This window comes from Gossypium raimondii, chromosome 2, assembly GCF_025698545.1.
Source record: "Gossypium raimondii isolate GPD5lz chromosome 2, ASM2569854v1, whole genome shotgun sequence".
In the NCBI taxonomy this organism is placed as follows: domain Eukaryota; kingdom Viridiplantae; phylum Streptophyta; class Magnoliopsida; order Malvales; family Malvaceae; genus Gossypium; species Gossypium raimondii.
This window is the reverse complement of record NC_068566.1, coordinates 1,772,320-1,791,430: the sequence shown is the minus strand read 5'-3', so window position 1 is coordinate 1,791,430 and position 19,111 is coordinate 1,772,320. Positions and strand designations below refer to the sequence as shown.

General features: G+C 32.3%; 2 protein-coding genes across 2 annotated transcripts; both read right to left on the bottom strand.

Moving 5' to 3' along the window:
* Positions 1 to 1,117: 1,117 nt before the first annotated feature.
* Positions 1,118 to 1,615, bottom strand: LOC128039288 (classical arabinogalactan protein 6-like). Its single transcript, XM_052627760.1, has one exon. It carries the CDS (start codon positions 1,613 to 1,615, stop codon positions 1,118 to 1,120), a length of 498 nt encoding a protein of 165 aa, XP_052483720.1.
* A 3,761-nt stretch (positions 1,616 to 5,376) lies between these two features.
* LOC105784974 (classical arabinogalactan protein 6-like) lies at positions 5,377 to 5,874 on the bottom strand. The gene has a single exon (XM_012610905.2). It carries the CDS (start codon positions 5,872 to 5,874, stop codon positions 5,377 to 5,379), a length of 498 nt encoding a protein of 165 aa, XP_012466359.2.
* Between the last annotated feature and the right edge of the window lie 13,237 nt (positions 5,875 to 19,111).

The window sequence follows — 19,111 nt, the reverse complement described above, 5'->3', positions numbered from 1 at the left end:
TCATTGGGGTGTGTTAGAATTAGGATCGCTTGTTGTATTTTCTTCAAGGATAGTGGAATCATCTTGTTGAGCTATGCTCCACAAGATGTAGAAATATCGAACTGTGTAAAAATCCTATTTACATGGTTAAGTATTTTTTGTTTATAATACTTTCGTCTTTATTGGGTGAAATTATTGAAATAAAATATTATTACTAAAAATAAAAACATTCATTATGGAAATTAATTAGTGAATATTTTTAAAATTTTAAATAAGCAAATTTATTAAGTTCCTTACTTGCAAATATCAATCTTGTGACAACTGATAAACATTAATATTGTATCAACATAATAGTAAACTACATTCTTAGTGGTAATTATGTCATGTTTTCAGTATGTAAATAAGTGATAATTAGGTTGGAGAACATGTGTCAAAACGAGTAATTTTTTAGCAAGCATGGTGAGATATGTCATTCCACATATATCATTCCCAATCAACAGTAAAAAAAATTTGTCCAAACCTGAGATTTTTATCTTGGAGGTTTTAGCTCAACAAGCTCTTCCAAACCTCCATTCATCAAACACTACAATTAGAGGGTTTGACTACTAGGTCCTCCATTTGTACCCAAATCAATTAAAAAAAGGCCAAAAACTCTATTTACCAAACACCCCTATTATATTCAAATGCAAATATAAGATTAGGGGGGACTAATAAACCACTTTAAAAACTTAGAAACAAAGGAAATTTATGATAAATAAGACCTAAAATGAACCTTTATTGTGGCCTCATCTCATAAACTTTAAGAATGACGAAATTTAATTACAACAAACTTTTTCTGCCCAACATAAAAATTCTCCACCATTGTCGCTTCAAAAATTACAAGTACATGGTGTCACTGAAAAATAATATTTACAATGAAATCAATCCATTGAAGGAAGTATTCTTATGATCAAATCCAAGGGGAATAATTGCTACCATTATCAAAAACTTATTTATTTCACTCATTAAAATAACCAAACACTATAGTAATTGAATCAAGAAACCAGGTAAATAACACAAATGATGAAAACAATTTGATTAAAAAATATATTAAATAAATAAATAAAATAAAATAACCAATCACAATATCATGTGATGCTTAAAAGAGGAAGAATCCAGTAAAAACTACAATATTGACAATGCCAATGATGGCTTTAGTTGCATCAGAATTAAATGGTGCCGGTGCAGGACTGTCATTATTGGAAGTCGGGCTTTCACTATCAACTGCATCGCCCTTGCTTTTTAAGGCATGGAGAAGAGTCAAAACTTTGTCAGCGACATTTGGTGAAGGCGGGGATGAGACGTCCTCAACTGACTCAGTGTCAAAAGAGAATCCTTCCTTACTCTCGGGGCTACCGCTCTTGCTATGGCCAGGAGAGGAAGAGCTTGAAAAACTCTTTGGGGCTCCAACAGGAGATGATTTGGGTGCTCTTCCGTCGGAAGAGGACTTGGTGGAGGCAGTCGAGGAAGAATAAGATGGTGACTTTGCAGGGGAAGAAGACTTGGAAGGGGTTGGTGAAGGTGATTTATCGGTGGCAAATGCGCCAACCATGGCAATGAAAACAAGTGCAACAACAATAAGATCTTGGCGGGCCATCTTTCTCTTTTGCTTCTCGATAGATTCTTATATATGTATTAACTTTTCGTTGATCAAGTATTGATGTGTTTATATATATATATTTCTTTATGTAACGGGATTTCTTTTTTTTCGGTACTAAACCATTTTAACATCTTAAAAGGATATTCTAAGGTTTTGTTGCATTTTTGTAAGGGTTTTTTAACTTCTATTTGTTAGAAAAATAATTTAGAAATAAAATGCTAATTTAGTAGTTGATGTTCCGTATATACTAATATTTTTTCTTTTAAATTGTACACTAAACCAAATACAGCGGTAACCATATTTTACCTTATAACAAAACCTTTCAACTTTTTGATTCATGTTTTTCAGTTGTTGAGTTTGGATTTTGTAAGGTGATATTCTATTCTATTAAACTGTTTTAGCTACTGAATAGAAAGGATTGTGATTGATCTTCATTATGTTAACAAGTCCCAAAATCTTATAAAATTAGGATAGATATAGCCTTTGAGGTAAAAAAAGTAAGGATCCTTCATTGGGGTGTGTTAGAATTAGGATCGCTTGTTGTATTTTCTTCAAGGATAGTGGAATCATCTTGTTGAGCTATGCTCCACAAGATGTAGAAATATCGAACTGTGTAAAAAATCTTATTTACATTGTTAAGTATTTATTTGTTTATAATACTTTTGTCTTTATTGGGTGAAATTATTGAAATAAAATATTATTACTGAAAAATAAAAACATTCATTATGGAAATTAATTAGTGAATATTTTTAAAATTTTAAATAAGCAAATTTATTAAGTTCCTTACTTGCAAATATCAATCTTGCGACAACTGATAAACATTAATATTGTATCAACATAATAGTAAACTACATTCTTAGTGGTAATTATGTCAGGTTTTCAGTATGTAAATAAGTGATAATTAGGTTTGAGAACATGTGTCAAAACGAGTAATTTTTTAGCAAGCATGGTGAGATATGTCATTCCACATATATCATTCCCAATCAACAGTAAAAAAAATTTGTCCAAACCTGAGATTTTTATCTTGGAGGTTTTAGCTCAACAAGCTCTTCCAAACCTCCATTCATTAAACACTACAATTAGAGGGTTTGACTACTAGGTCCTCCATTTGTACCCAAATCAACTAAAAACAGGCCAAAAACTCTATTTACCAAACACCCCTATTATATTCAAATGCAAATATAAGATTAGGGGGGGACTAATAAACCACTTTAAAAACTTAGAAACAAAGGAAATTCATGATAAATAAGACCTAAAATGAACCTTTACTGTGGCCTCATCTCATAAACTTTAAGAATGACGAAATTTAATAACAACAAACTTTTTCTGCCCAACATAAAAATTCTCCACCATTGTCGGTTCAAAAATTACAAGTACATGGTGTCACTGAAAAATAATATTTACAATGAAATCAATCCATTGAAGGAAGTATTCTTATGATCAAATCCAAGGGGAATAATTGCTACCATTATCAAAAACTTATTTATTTCACTCATTAAAATAACCAAACACTATAGTAATTGAATCAAGAAACCAGGTAAATAACACAAATGATGAAAACAATTTGATTAAAAAATATATTAAATAAATAAATAAAATAAAATAACCAATCACAATATCATGTGATGCTTAAAAGAGGAAGAATCCAGTAAAAACTACAATATTGACAATGCCAATGATGGCTTTAGTTGCATCAGAATTAAATGGTGCCGGTGCAGGACTGTCATTATTGGAAGTCGGGCTTTCACTATCAACTGCATCCCCTTGCTTTTTAGGGCATGGAGAAGAGTCAAAACTTTGTCGTGACATTTGGTGAAAGCGGGGATGAGGCGTCCTCAATGACTCGGTGTCAAAGAGAATCCTTTCTTACTCTCGGGGCTACCGCTCTTGCTATGGCCAGGAGAGGAAGAGCTTCAAAAACTCTTTGGGGCTCCAACAGGAGATGATTTGGGTGCTCTTCCGTCGGAAGAGGACTTGGTGGAGGCAGTCGAGGAAGAATAAGATGGTGACTTTGCAGGGGAAGAAGACTTGGAAGGGGTTGGTGAAGGTGATTTATCGGTGGCAAATGCGCCAACCATGGCAATGAAAACAAGTGCAACAACAATAAGATCTTGGCGGGCCATCTTTCTCTTTTGCTTCTCGATAGATTCTTATATATGTATTAACCTTTCGCTGATCAAGTATTGATGTGTTTATATATATATATATTTCTTTATGTAACGGGATTGCTTTTTTTTCGGTACTAAACCATTTTAACATCTTAAAAAGATATTCTAAGGTTTTGTTGCATTTTTGTAAGGGTTTTTAACTTCTATTTGTTAGAAAAATAATTTAGAAATAAAATGCTAATTTAGTAGTTGATGTTCCGTATATACTAATATTTTTCTTTTAAATTGTACACTAAACCAAATACTGCGGTAACCATATTTTACCTTATAACAAAACCTTTCAACTTTTGATTCATGTTTTTCAGGTTGTTGAGTTTGGATTTTGTAAGGTGATATTCTATTCTATTAAACTGTTTTAGCTCTTGAATAGAAAGGATTGTGATTGATCTTCATTATGTTAACAAGTCCCAAAATCTTATAAAATTCGGATAGATATAGCCTTTGAGGTAAAAAAAGTAAGGATCCTTCATTGGGGTGTGTTAGAATTAGGATCGCTTGTTGTATTTTCTTCAAGGATAGTGGAATCATCTTGTTGAGCTATGCTCCACAAGATGTAGAAATATCAAACTGTGTAAAAAATCTTATTTACATTGTTAAGTATTTATTTGTTTATAATACTTTCGTCTTTATTGGGTGAAATTATTGAAATAAAATATTATTACTGAAAAATAAAAACATTCATTATGGAAATTAATTAGTGAATATTTTAAAATTTTAAATAAGCAAATTTATTAAGTTCCTTACTTGCAAATATCAATCTTGTGACAAGCGATAAACATTAATATTGTATCAACATAATAGTAAACTACATTCTTAGTGGTAATTATGTCGGTTTTCAGATGTAAATAAGTGATAATTAGGTTTGAGAACATGTGTCAAAACGAGTAATTTTTTAGCAAGCATGGTGAGATATGTCATTCCACATATATCATTCCCAATCAACAGTAAAAAAAATTTGTCCAAACCTGAGATTTTTATCTTGGAGGTTTTAGCTCAACAAGCTCTTCCAAACCTCCATTCATTAAACACTACAATTAGAGGGTTTGACTACTAGGTCCTCCATTTGTACCCAAATCAACTAAAAAAAGGCCAAAAACTCTATTTACCAAACACCCCTATTATATTCAAATGCAAATATAAGATTAGGGGGGGACTAATAAACCACTTTAAAAACTTAGAAACAAAGGAAATTTATGATAAATAAGACCTAAAATGAACCTTTACTGTGTCCTCATCTTATAAACTTGAAGAATGATAATAACGAAATTTAATAACAACAAACTTTTTCTGCCCAACATAAAAATTCTCCACCATTGTCGCTTCAAAAATTACAAGTACATGGTGTCACTGAAAAATAATATTTACAATGAAATCAATCCATTGAAGGAAGTATTCTTATGATCAAATCCAAGGGGAATAATTGCTACCATTATCAAAAACTTATTTATTTCACTCATTAAAATAACCAAACACTATAGTAATTGAATCAAGAAACCAGGTAAATAACACAAATGATGAAAACAATTTGATTAAAAAAAATATTAAATAAATAAATAAAATAAAATAACCAATCACAATATCATGTGATGCTTAAAAGAGGAAGAATCCAGTAAAAACTACAATATTGACAATGCCAATGATGGCTTTAGTTGCATCAGAATTAAATGGTGCCGGTGCAGGACTGTTATTATTGGAAGTCGGGCTTTCACTATAAACTGCATCGCCCTTGCTTTTTAGGGCATGGAGAAGAGTCAAAACTTTGTCAGCGACATTTGGTGAAGGCGGGGATGAGACATCCTCAACTGACTCAGTGTCAAAAGAGAATCCTTCCTTACTCTCAGGGCTACCGCTCTTGCTATGGCCAGGAGAGGAAGAGCTTGAAAAACTCTTTGGGGCTCCAACAGGAGCTGATTTGGGTGCTCTTCCGTCGGAAGAGGACTTGGTGGAGGAAGTCGAGGAAGAATAAGATGGCGACTTTGCAGGGGAAGAAGAATTGGAAGGGGTTGGTGAAGGTGATTTATCGGTGGCAAATGCGCCAACCACGGCAATGAAAACAAGTGCAACAACAATAAGATCTTGGCGGGCCATCTTTCTCTTTTGCTTCTCGATAGATTCTTATATATGTATTAACTTTTCGTTGATCAAGTATTGATGTGTTTATATATATATATATTTCTTTATGTAACGGAATTGCTTTTTTTTTTCGGTACTAAACCATTTTAACATCTTAAAAAGATATTCTAAGGTTTTGTTGCATTTTTGTAAGGGTTTTTCAACTTCTATTTGTTAGAAAATAATTTAGAAATAAAATGCTAATTTAGTAGTTGATGTTCGTATATACTAATATTTTTCCATTTAAATTGTACACTAAACTAAATATAGCGGTAACCATATTTTACCTTATAACAAAACCTTTCAATTGTTTAATTCATGTTTTTAGTTGTTGAGTTTGGATTTTGTAAGGTGATATTCTATTCTATTAAACTATTTTAGCTACTGAATAGAAAGGATTGTGATTGATCTTCATTATGTTAACAAGTCCCAAAATCTTATAAAATTAGGATAGATATAGCCTTTGAGGTACAAAAGTAAGGATCCTTTATTGGGGTGTGTTAGAATTAGGATCGCTTGTTGTATTTTCTTCAAGGATAATGGAATCATCTTGTTGAGCTATGCTCCACAAGATGTAGAAATATCGAACTGTGTAAAAAATCTTATTTACATTGTTAAGTATTTATTTGTTTATAATACTTTAGTCTTTATTGGGTGAAATTATTGAAATAAAATATTATTACTGAAAAATTAAAACATTCATTCTGGAAATTAATTAGTGAATATTTTTGAAATTTTAAATAAGCAAATTTATTAAGTTCCTTACTTGCAAATATCAATCTTGTGACAACTGATAAACATTAATATTGTATCAACATAATAGTAAACTACATTCTTAGTGGTAATTATGTCATGTTTTCAGTATGTAAATAAGTGATAATTAGGTTTGATAACATGTGTCAAAACGAGTAATTTTTTAGCAAGCATGGTGAGATATGTCATTCCACATATATCATTCCCAATCAACAGTAAAAAAAATTTGTCCAAACATGCGATTTTTATCTTGGAGGTTTTAGCTCAACAAGCTCTTCCAAACCTCCATTCATCAAACACTACAATTAGAGGGTTTGACTACTAGGTCCTCCATTTGTACCCAAATCAACTAAAAAAAGGCCAAAAACTCTATTTACCAAACACCCCTATTATATTCAAATGCAAATATAAGATTAGGGGGGGACTAATAAACCATTTTAAAAACTTAGAAACAAAGGAAATTTATGATAAATAAGAATGATCTTGAATATATTATATTAAATTATTGTAATATAAAATTTTAAATTTAAATATAAATTTTAAAAAGCAGTTTGAGTTATTAGGTTGACTTTGTATTATTTTGCATCCGCAACATTTGTTATAATATGTGTCATATATTACATGCTTCAATGGTGTTTTTGAAATATATGAAGTTGTAATGTGCAAAAAGAAGTGCTTACTTCCTCCTATTGCGACACAATAACAACTTGTCATATTCGGAAGATTAACATTTTATTGAACCAAATATTTGGGTCATATTGATATTGTTGAACGATTTAAGCCCATAAATGGAGATCAATTCATTTGGAGGAACATATTTAGAATATCGAGTCGGATTATATCATGTGTATTAAATACATTGGATCAAGGAAGTTGGAATGACTAAACATCAATGAATACATACCAGCAACAAGTCCATTTTACTTGGTCACTAATATTATATTATATTCAACTATTTTAGCTACTGAATAGAAGGATTGTGATTGATCTTCATTATGTTAGAAAATTTCAAAAACCTTATATAATTGGGATAGATATAGCCTTTGAGATGCAAAAGTAATGATCCTTCATTGGGTGTGTTAGAATTAGGCCCGCTTGTTGTATTTTCTTCAAGGATAGTAGATTCATCTCGTTGAGCTATACTCCGCATACGTAGGAAAATCGAACTGTGTAAAAAAAATTGTCTCTTGTTTACATTATATCATTCGCAATTTTTGTAGAAGTGCCCACTTCTACATCAAGTTCTTCTCATGCTTTGTTTCTTGCAGATTTAATAACTTGTAGACTTAGCAATTGTTTCAGGTCAACAGGTACCATGAAATGGAAAGAATGTGGAACTATAAGTTCAAATTATGAGAAATTATGAAACGTCAAAAAAGTTCAAGAACAATGAAAAATTGCAAGAGTGAAGGATAGGATGAGACCTCTTCAAGTGACTCAACATCAAACGGGGATTCTTTCTTGGTCTCTAGGCTTTCTCATTTGCTAGGTCTAGGAAAGGAAGATCTTGAAGAACTCTTTTAGGCTCCAATAGGAGATAATTTGGATGCTCCTCCGTTAGATTTCGATTGTGATGGAGAGGGATTGTTGGAGGATGGTGTCGATGACTTGTTGGAAGAGGACTTGGGGGAGGAAGCCAAGGAAGAAGAAGATGGCGACTTTGTGCGGGAAGAAGCCTTGGAATGGGGTGGTGAAGGTGGTGAATGGGAAGGAAATGCACCAACAATATCTATGAAAGCAAGTGCAACAACAACAAGATCCTGGTGGGCCATCTTTCTCTCTTTTTTTCTTGATAGTTTCTTATATCTGTTTTAACTTTTATTTGACGAAGTATTGATGTGTGTCAATATAAACGAAATTAAAATAAGTGAGAAATAAGAAAAGGTTATAGATATGATGAACGAAAATCTCTTTGCTTTTTAGCTTGGGGGTTTTAGCTCAACAAGCTCTTCCAAACCTCCATTCATCAAACACTACAATTAGAGGGTTTGACTACTAGGTCCTCCATTTGTACCCAAATCAACTAAAAAAAGGCCAAAAACTCTATTTACCAAACACCCCTATTATATTCAAATGCAAATATAAGATTAGGGAGGACTAATAAACCACTTTAAAAACTTAGAAACAAAGGAAATTTATGATAAATAAGACCTAAAATGAACTTTTACTGTGGCCTCATCTCATAAACTTTAAGAATGATAATAACGAAATTTAATAACAACAAACTTTTTCTGCCCAACATAAAAATTCTCCACCATTGTCGCTTCAAAAATTACAAGTACATGGTGTCACTGAAAAATAATATTTACAATAAAATCAATCCATTGAAGGAAGTATTCTTATGATCAAATCCAAGGGGAATAATTGCTACCATTATCAAAAACTTATTTATTTCACTCATTAAAATAACCAAACACTATAGTAATTGAATCAAGAAACCAGGTAAATAACACAAATGATGAAAACAATTTGATTAAAAATATATTAAATAAATAAATAAAATAAAATAACCAATCACAATATCATGTGATGCTTAAAGAGGAAGAATCCATAAAACTACAATATTGACAATGCCATGTGATGGCTTTAGTTGCATCGAAATTAAATGGTGCGGTGCAGGATATCATTATTGGAAGTCGGGCTTTCACTATCAACTGCATCGCCCTTGCTTTTTAGGGCATGGAGAAGAGACAAAACTTTGTCAGTGACATTTGGTGAAGGCGGGGATGAGACGTCCTCAACTGACTCAGCGTCAAAAGAGGATCCTTCCTTGCTCTCGGGGCTACCGCTCTTGCTATGGCCAGGAGAGGAAGAGCTTGAAAAACTCTTTGGGGCTCCAACAGAAGATGATTTGGGTGCTCTTCCGTCGGAAGAGGACTTAGTAGAGGAAGCCGAGGAAGAAGAAGATGGCGACTTTGCAGGGGAAGAAGCCTTGGAAGGAGTTGGTGGTGGTGATTTATCAGTGGCAAATGCCCCAACCACAGCAATGAAAACAAGTGCAACAACAATAAAATCTTGGAGGGCCATCTTTCTCTTTTTCTTCTCAATAGATTCTTATATATGTATTAACTTTTCTTTGATGAAGTATTGATGTGTGTATCTATATATATTTCTTTATGTAACGGAATTGCTCTTTTTTTTTTGGACGATACTAAACCATTTTAACATCTTACAAAAATATTTTAAGGTTTTGTTGCATTTTGTGAGGGTTTTTAACTTCTATTTGTTAGGAAAAATAATTTAGAAATAAAATGTTAATTTAGTAGTTGATGTTTGGTATATACTAATATTTTTTCCTTTTAAATTGTACACTAAACCAAATATAGCGATAACCATATTTTACCTTATAACAAAACCTTTCAATTGTTTGATTATTTTTTTAGTTGTTGAGTTTGAATTTTGTAAGGTGAAAAATAAGATTTATTAGACGAAATTCTAAGGGTTTATCTTGATATCTTTAGCGAATAAAAATACATATTAATATACTAGCTTTAATGACACATTCGAGATTATTATAATATAGTTAAAATGATCTTGAATATATTATATTAAATTATTATAATATAAAATTTTACATTTAAATATAAATTTTAAAAAGCAGTTTGAGTTATTAGGTTGACTTTGTATTATTTTGCATCTGCAACATTTGTTATAATATATGTGTCATATATTACATGCTTCAATGGTGTTTTTGAAATATATGAAGTTGTAATGTGCAAAAAGAAGTGCTTACTTCCTCCTATTGCGACCCAATAACAACTTGTCATATTCGGAAGATTAACATTTTATTGAACCAAATATTTGGGTCATATTGATATTGTTGAACGATTTAAGCCCATAAATGGAGATCAATTCATTTAGAGGAACATATTTAGAAGATCGAGGTGGATTATATCATGTGTATTAAATACATTGGATCAAGGAAGTTGGAATGACTCAAAGCATTGAATACATACCAGCAACAAGTCCATTTTACTTGGTCGCTAATATTATATTATATTCAACTATTTTAGCTACTGAATAGAAGGATTGTGATTGATCTTCATTATGTTAGAAAATTTCAAAAACCTTATATAATTGGGATAGATATAGCCTTTGAAATGCAAAAGTAATGATCCTTCATTGGGTGTGTTAGAATTAGGCCCGCTTGTTGTATTTTCTTCAAGGATAGTGGATTCATCTCGTTGAGTTATACTCCGCATACGTAGGAAAATCGAACTGTGTAAAAAAATTGTCTCTTGTTTACATTATATCATTCGCAATTTTTGTAGAAGTGCCCACTTCTACATCAAGTTCTTCTCATGCTTTGTTTCTTGCAAATTTAACAACTTGTAGACTTAGCAATTGTTTCAGGTCAACAGGTACCATGAAATGGAAAGAATGTGGAATTATAAGTTCAAATTATGAAAAATTATGAAACGTCAAAAAAGTTCAAGAACAATGAAAAATTGCAAGAATGAAGGATGGGATGAGACCTCTTCAAGCGACTCAACATGAAAAGGGGATTCTTTCTTGGTCTCGAGGCTTTCTCATTTGCTAGGTCTAGGAAAGGAAGATCTTGAAGAACTCTTTGAGGCTCCAATAGGAGATGATTTGGGTGCTCCTCCGTTAGATTTCGATTGTGATGGAGAGGGATTGTTGGAGGATGGTGTCGACGATTTGTTGGAAGAGGACTTGGGGGAGGAAGCCAAGGAAGAAGAAGATGGCGACTTTGTGGGGGAAGAAGACTTGGAATGGGGCGGTGAAGGTGATGAATGGGAAGGAAATGCACCAACAATATCTATGAAAGCAAGTGCAACAACAACAAGATCCTGGCGGGCCATCTTTCTCTCTTTTTTTCTTGATAGTTTCTTGTATCTGTTTTAACTTTTATTTGACGAAGTATTGATGTGTGTCAATATAAACGAAATTAAAATAAGTGAGAAATAAGAAAAGGTTATAGATATGATGAACGAAAATCTCTTTGCTTTTATTGAAACTCCAAAAAGTGTTGATTTGCATCCACAAGAGTGAGATTCCAAAGTGATTGACAACAGCCGAAAATAAAATTGAAGCTAAAGAAAACTAAAGAGTAAAATATTCTAACGTACAACTAATTAACCTAACATGGTCGCAATGAAAAGAAAGAAACAAAGATGCTACTAAATCTTGGAAAAATATTTACCCAGGCAACTAAATTTTAGTAGCTTAATATTAATTTTGTTTTTATTTTATGCATCAATACACTTTTCCGATGCTAATTGTTAATAAGTATTTTATTCACATTTAAAAAATTACATTTTATGGATTTCATTCACTATGAGTAAAAAACTTTTATTTAGGGGCTCAAGAATAATAATAATAATAATAATACATCAATTAGCCTATAAATATTACTTTTTGTACTACATATAACTAGAAACGGTCATTTGAAGGCCTTTTGTGAATAGGGTTGTAAATGAACTGAGCTTGAATTAATAAACCTCTGTTCATATTTGTTTGTTTAATTTTAAGCTTATTCATGTTTAGTTTGTATTCGTTAAAATTTTAAATTTTGTTCATATTTATTTATTTAAAATTATGTGTGTTCATGTTCGTTTGTTTAATGCTCACGAATATGTTCATTTAACTTAATCGAACATGCTCACAAACATTAAACGAATATGTTCATGAACATATAATTGAACATGTTCACGAACAATGTTAATAAATAATAAACAAACAAACAAACAATAAATACATACACATATATTGTTTAGATATAAAATAGTCAAATATAAATATTAATAATTATATTATAAATAAAAAATACAAACCAAGATCATTTTATTAATATATACTAATGGAACAATAAACGAGTTTTAAAATAATTTATTAATATATATAGTGATAGAATTTTATAAAAAAATATCATTAATAAACAAACGAGTCAATAAACGAGCTTGTTCGTGAACATAAATGAACAGAACACACCTCTATTCATGTTCGTGCGTTTATTAAATGAACATAAAAAATTTAGTTATACTCGTTTATTTAGCTTAATAAACAAACATAAATAAATATTATACGAACGGTTCACGAACAGTTTATTGAAGGTTGTGTTTATTTACGCCCAATTCATCAACTTGTGAGGCTTAGAAGAAGAAGAATTCAGTAACAACTACGACACCGGCGATGCCAGTGAAGGCTTTGATTTTTATGGAATTAGAAGGTTCTGGTGCAGGACTATCATTACTAGATTTTGGGCTTTCATTATCAACGAACTCATCGTTGCTTTTAGTGGTAGGAGTAGGGGAGTGAGATATTTCACCATCGGTAGTCGGTGAAGGAGGGGATAACACCTCTTCTGGGGACTCAGCGTCAGAAGAGGATCCTTTCTTAGCCTTGGGGTATTCGTTTTAGTTGGGGCTAGGAGAAGAGGAGTTTAAGGAACTCTTTGGGGCTCTAACAGGAGATGACTTGGGTGCTCCTCCACTAGATTTAGACGGTGATGAAGAGGGGCTCCTGGAGGATGATGTCGGTGAGTTGGCAGGAGAGGAAGCTGAGGAAGAAAAAGAAGAAGATGGTGAGTTTGCAGGTGAAGAAGCCTTGGAAGGGGCTAGTGAAGGTGATGAATCGGCGGCAAACGCCCCAACAACAGCCATGAAAACAAGTGAAACAACAATATCTTGGCAGGCCATCTTTCTCTTTTGCTTCTCGATGGTTTATGATATATATATGTATGCGTGTGTAATGGAAGTGGTTTTCTTGTGAACGGGATTAAACCTTTAAAATCTCAAAAAAGAAAAAAAAACAATTAAGGTTTTGTTTTGTTGTTTGCGAGGCTTGTTTAACTTTTATTTTTAGGGAAAAATTTAAGAAATAAAAGGCTAATTTAGTAGTTAATGTTTTGCATATACTAATATTTTTCCTTTTAAAAGTCCACTAAACCAAATATACTACTAACCATATTGTAGATTATAACAAAGCCTTTCAATGGTTAGAGTTCAACATTTTGGGTTCAAGAGTTATGAGATAGAAATTCTAAGTTATTCTTCAATTAAGTAATACAACGAATAAACGTATTGGTTTCAACGACACATTTGAAATTATAATATGATAATAAAGGTATAATTAAATCATATTATATTATATTAGGGTTAGTATTTGGGACATTAGCAGTGTTTTTTTTTATTCAGTAAGTAACCTTAAAAATTTGTGTTAGAGTTGTGTGACCCAAATTCTAAGAGATTGCTTGCAAGTCAAGTTAAACAAAAATATATTTTTTTTCTAGAAGATTTAGTATTTATTAGTATAATACATTTAGCATTTATTAGTATAGTTTATTTGACTTACTAATTTAGCCTATAAATAGGCTCTTTTACAATCTTAGAAATAAACACCCATTAGATTAGAACTCATAACACATTCAGAGAATTTTGTATTTACATTTTGAGGGTTTTTTGTTTTTCGGGTTTTCGAGGTTTAGTTTTTATCTCCATCTTTTGTACTCTTCGTTCTTTTGTCATTATAGTAAAATTATCTTTGCCCGTGGTTTTTTATCCTCTTTGGAGGGGTTTTTCCACGTTAAATTTATGTGTTCATCTTCTCAATTTCTTCTGCTATTTTTACTTATTTGTTGCTTAATCTGGACGATCCTAACAATTTGTCATGGGTCATGTTTTTTAAAATATTTATTTTTTTAATATATTACTATGCCCCTATATGACACTTGTCAACCCCTAACCTTATTTCATGTGGAGTCTAAATATTGTATTGACAATATACCAAATATTTTCTAATTATATTTTATTATATTATAAATTTTTAAATTTAACTTTGAACATATAATACAAACTTTTGGTTCTAATTTTTATATTTACTTCAAAGAAAATTTAGTTATTGGGTTGACTTTGTAGTATTTTGTATCTGCCATGTCTGGTCTAATATTTGCCATAGGTACGATTAAATGGAAAGAAGCAGGAATTCCAAGGTCATATTATGATAAATTCTGAAGTTGCAATTCTGATTTCATGAGCCAAGTGGTTTGTGCGGCCGATTATATCTTGATTATGTGCAAATAGGTCACTTGAAGATTGTGTTTGAAGCCCAATGTTCCGCCTATTATTCGGAATGAAAAATGGGCTTCGCTCAAATATTAAGGGTGCAATTTTGATCTGGCTCCTTTTTTTCTAATTTTTTTTTATTTATTATGCAATTTATGCTACATAATAAGTAAAATATTATAATATTAGTTATATTTTTTTAAAGAAAAATTTCCATAAAAATTCAAAATAATCTTTAAAATCTTAAAAGGGTTTAGGCTTTAGATTTTTACAATATTGTGCTTGCTTAGGTAAAATTTGAGATACATATTTTGAGTTAAGCCAATCTTTTAAGTAACTTTATATGATTTTGATGTCATGCATGAACTTAACTCGACCTTTTAATGCCTTTACACTCTAAACTCGGTCTGTGTGGCTATAAAAAACTCTTGATTACCTTATTAAAAAAAAACTTATGAACAACACTGCAAATATGACAAAAATACACACTAAAATTGCAACATGTTAAATTCCAAAAATAAAATATAAAATTAGAATAGAACACTTAAAAACACATAGAAACAAAGTGTAAGCATATTAAGGCCTAAAGTGAGCCTATGATAAAGGACTCATCATACATAAACTTGGAGAGTAATAGCAGTGATATTTAAGAACAAAAATCTTCGAAATAGAAAAATATCCACTATTATCACCTACATGGTGTGGCTGATATATAAACTATCACTATATTAATGTCGATTGAGTCTTAGTTCAAATGGCATAAGTATTGTTATCTGCAGGAGGAGTGAATTCAAGTGCGCTGAAACACATTCTCCTCCTATTTATTAGTTGAGGTGGGACTATGATACTCCAAAAGTGTTGATTTGCATTTACAACCGAAAAAAAAAAATTGAAGCTAAAGTAAAATATTCAAATGCAATTTGGTTTTTATTTTCTTTTGAAAATTAATTACTTAAATAAATTGTAAGACTTTTCATTCACTTTCAGTACATAAATGTAAAACAAAAAAAGTATATAAACTTTTATTTGAGGCCTCAAGAGTACAACATCAATTAGTGTATAAATATTATTTTTGTACTACATATAACTAGAAACCACCATCTCAAGGCCTTTTGTGAACTTATGCATGTGAAGCTTAGAAGAGGAAGAATTCGGTAACAACTACAACACCGACAAAGCCAGTGATGGCTTTGATTGCTACGAAATTAAAAGGTTCTGCTGCAAGACTGTCATTAGTGGATTTTGGGCTTCCACTATCAACGACATCATCATTCCTTTTAGGGCTAGGAGAAGGGGAGTCAGAAAGTTCATCATCGGCAGTTGGGAGACTCAGCGTCAAAAGAGGATCCTTTTTTAGCCTTGAGGCTAGGAGAAGAGGAGCTTAAAAGAACTCTTTGGAGCTCCAATAGGAAATGACTTGCGTGCTCCCCTACCAGATTTGGATGGTCATAAGGATGGTGTTGGTGACTTGGCGGAAGAGGAATTGGAGGAGAAAGCGGAGGAATAAGAAGAATATGGTGAATTTGCAAGTGAAGAAGCCTTGGAAGGGGTTGCAACAGCCATGAAAACAAGTGCAACAATAATAATGTCTTGGCAGGCCATCTTTCTCTTTTGCTTTTTGATAGTTTCTTATGTTAGTACAAATCTCTAGTGAAAAAAAACTCGAACACACGAACGGAACTCGAACAGAAAAAGAAGAAATAGGACAAGGGTCCAAGGCATGTATCAAGTCACTATCTTTAAGGTTATATTCGCCTCCACCTATTTTCAGTATGCAAATGAGTTCCAAGCAAATTAACCTCGATGATACAATGAAGCCAATGACTTTTTGCGTTTTGCACTGACGAGAATAGCCCATTACACATTGAGCAATGTATGACAAGAAACTCAATTTCTATAAAGAATTTCTGCAGTAATACTTTATAAAATAATCTAATAATATTAGAAATTGAATGAAGGAAAAAAAGAATATTAGAATTTGTTGGTATATTTTCCAAATGAAATTTCATTCCTATTTATAGGAATTTTCATGTCTCTTCATAAATATATCTTTCATCGATAGGTGTCTTTCTAAATAATAATGTCTTTAAAATAAACACATAACTATTCATTTAATATTATAACTATTCAAATAATATTATTTAAATAGTTATAATTCTTTTTCAAAAAATCAAATAATATAACTTTTGGAACACTATAAATAGCTGAAAATGTTCCAACATCATTTTCTTTGTGTATAGGGGGGATGCATGTGTGTTTGTAATGGTAGAGCTTTTCTTGTGAACGGATTAAACCTTTGAAATCTAAAAAACAAATTAAGGTTTTTGTGTTGTTGATAAACAAAAAGCCAATTTAGTAGTTAATGTTTTGTCTTATAATAAATGTAAATTCAATTGGATATTTTCCCATTAATTGGTGGTGGTGGGTAACGCGTGGATGATATGCTAAATAGTTCATCATCTCTTTGTCTTTAAGGTTTCATACCAATTGTCATGGTTGACAGCATTGCTATTCGGAAATTTTCATGCAACAGCCAGAGCTGCGCTCTTAAGTTCTCACAAATTTGTCTTCATCAAATTCTATACGTCTCTGTATAATGACTTTTTATATTATACAGTTTATACCAAGAGTAGCAGTCGGTGTGTGAACAAAATGGCAGCCACTAAAAGACATGACAGTACAGCCGTTGTCTTAAACCAAACAGCTTTAATTAATATAATTGATAGTTATCTGTTATGACGGCTGTCATTTTCATATACCGTGCCAGATCGAAACTAGACATTCAATTGGATATTTTCCCATTAATTGGATAACACGTGGATCATATGCTAAATAGCTATTGCTACTCGGAAAATTTCATGCAACAGCCAAAGCTGTGCTCTCAAGTTCTCGGCTTTTTTATTAAACTAATCTTAAAAAATTATTATGGGAATTACTTGAAATGAATGGCACCAAGTCAATAAATCCCCCATTATTACTGGATAGTTGGTGGGGAATAAAAAAAAACTTTTTTTGGTGTCGATATTGCAATAGGCGATACCCATATATATTTTTTCATCTATATATTATAAAATACAGGTATTATCCTGATATAAAAAATATTTTTTATTAGGTGCCGGCATCCAGGTGGTTGGCAACGCCAAAAATATGTTTAAGTTTTTCTCGATAATTTTTGGTGCCAACATTGTGGTGGCTGGCATCCATGTAAATAATTTTTTTTTGTCATGTTTCTAGTGGCTAGCGCCCCAATAAAAAATTAATTTTTTTATCAACTTTTTCTTTCCAAATACCAATAGGCTATATATATCAGCCATAGGTGCACTTTGGGTTTTGATAAAACGAAAGTGAGGGAAATATTTTGTTTTTTGGCTTACTGAAGAGAAATAAATAGGGGAAGAGATTGAAATTTTTTTTATCTGTTTGGGGAGTGTACCATAAATTGAAGATTTCTATTATGTATTGGTAGTGATGCATTAACGAAGTTGAATTATATATTGCCACGATAACCGCAAAGGTTATGTTGTTAAGGGGTGAACGTGTCGGTTACGGTTTACACGAGTAGGTGGTAGTCTTCACGGACCAAACCTTGTATCACGAGATCCTCAAACTTAGGGCACCAGATTCCCAATTGACCATTTGGAGATGAGCTTAGTGTTGTTTGGTCGAAAGATCGAATAACAGATGTCGTTGCAATTCTTGCGCAATTTTATACATCATCCTCCCTTCCCCCCATCCGAGAAGATTGATCGGCATGGTAGACACGATATGGGCAAGTGGTCCAATTGTGGCCAAATGTTCAGCACACTCCACAATGTTCAGGTTTGCTCATCTCTTTAACATACATGTCGCCACAAATCCTCGTCATATGTGGTCGACCTTTAGGATGCCTATGGAGTTGCTGGTTTAGCAACATCTCAAATGCAGGTGGTGGTACTTCCCAATTCAAGACATCCGGCATTACAGGAAACTCATTCCCCCAGATACACAATGTGTATCGTAGCATGTAGACTTCGTCTATGAATTTTCGGCATTTAGATTAGTGGTCGCACACACTGCGTGGACATGTGCACACGGATATTGAAGGGTTTGAAACTTCCCGCACTTGCAGCGCCTATTATGAAGATCAATTGCATAGGACCTGGGTGGAACTCCCGCATGACGACTGATGTACTCTTGCACCCGGAAAGATTCCATGTCCCAAAAATACAGTTCTACATTCATCGATTACACCCTCTGAGCATTGATTTTAGGGCCTTCCTAACCTCCTTAATGTACACATGCCCGGCCTCCATTTGCTTCGCTTGTCTCAGTCCCATTCTTGGCATTAATGTGGCAAGCCTGTAGAACCACAATGCCGACACCTAAAAATACAAGAAAAAAATTAATTTTTTACTGGTTTTGGCCTCTAACATCACGGGATAAAAAAATTTTACTGA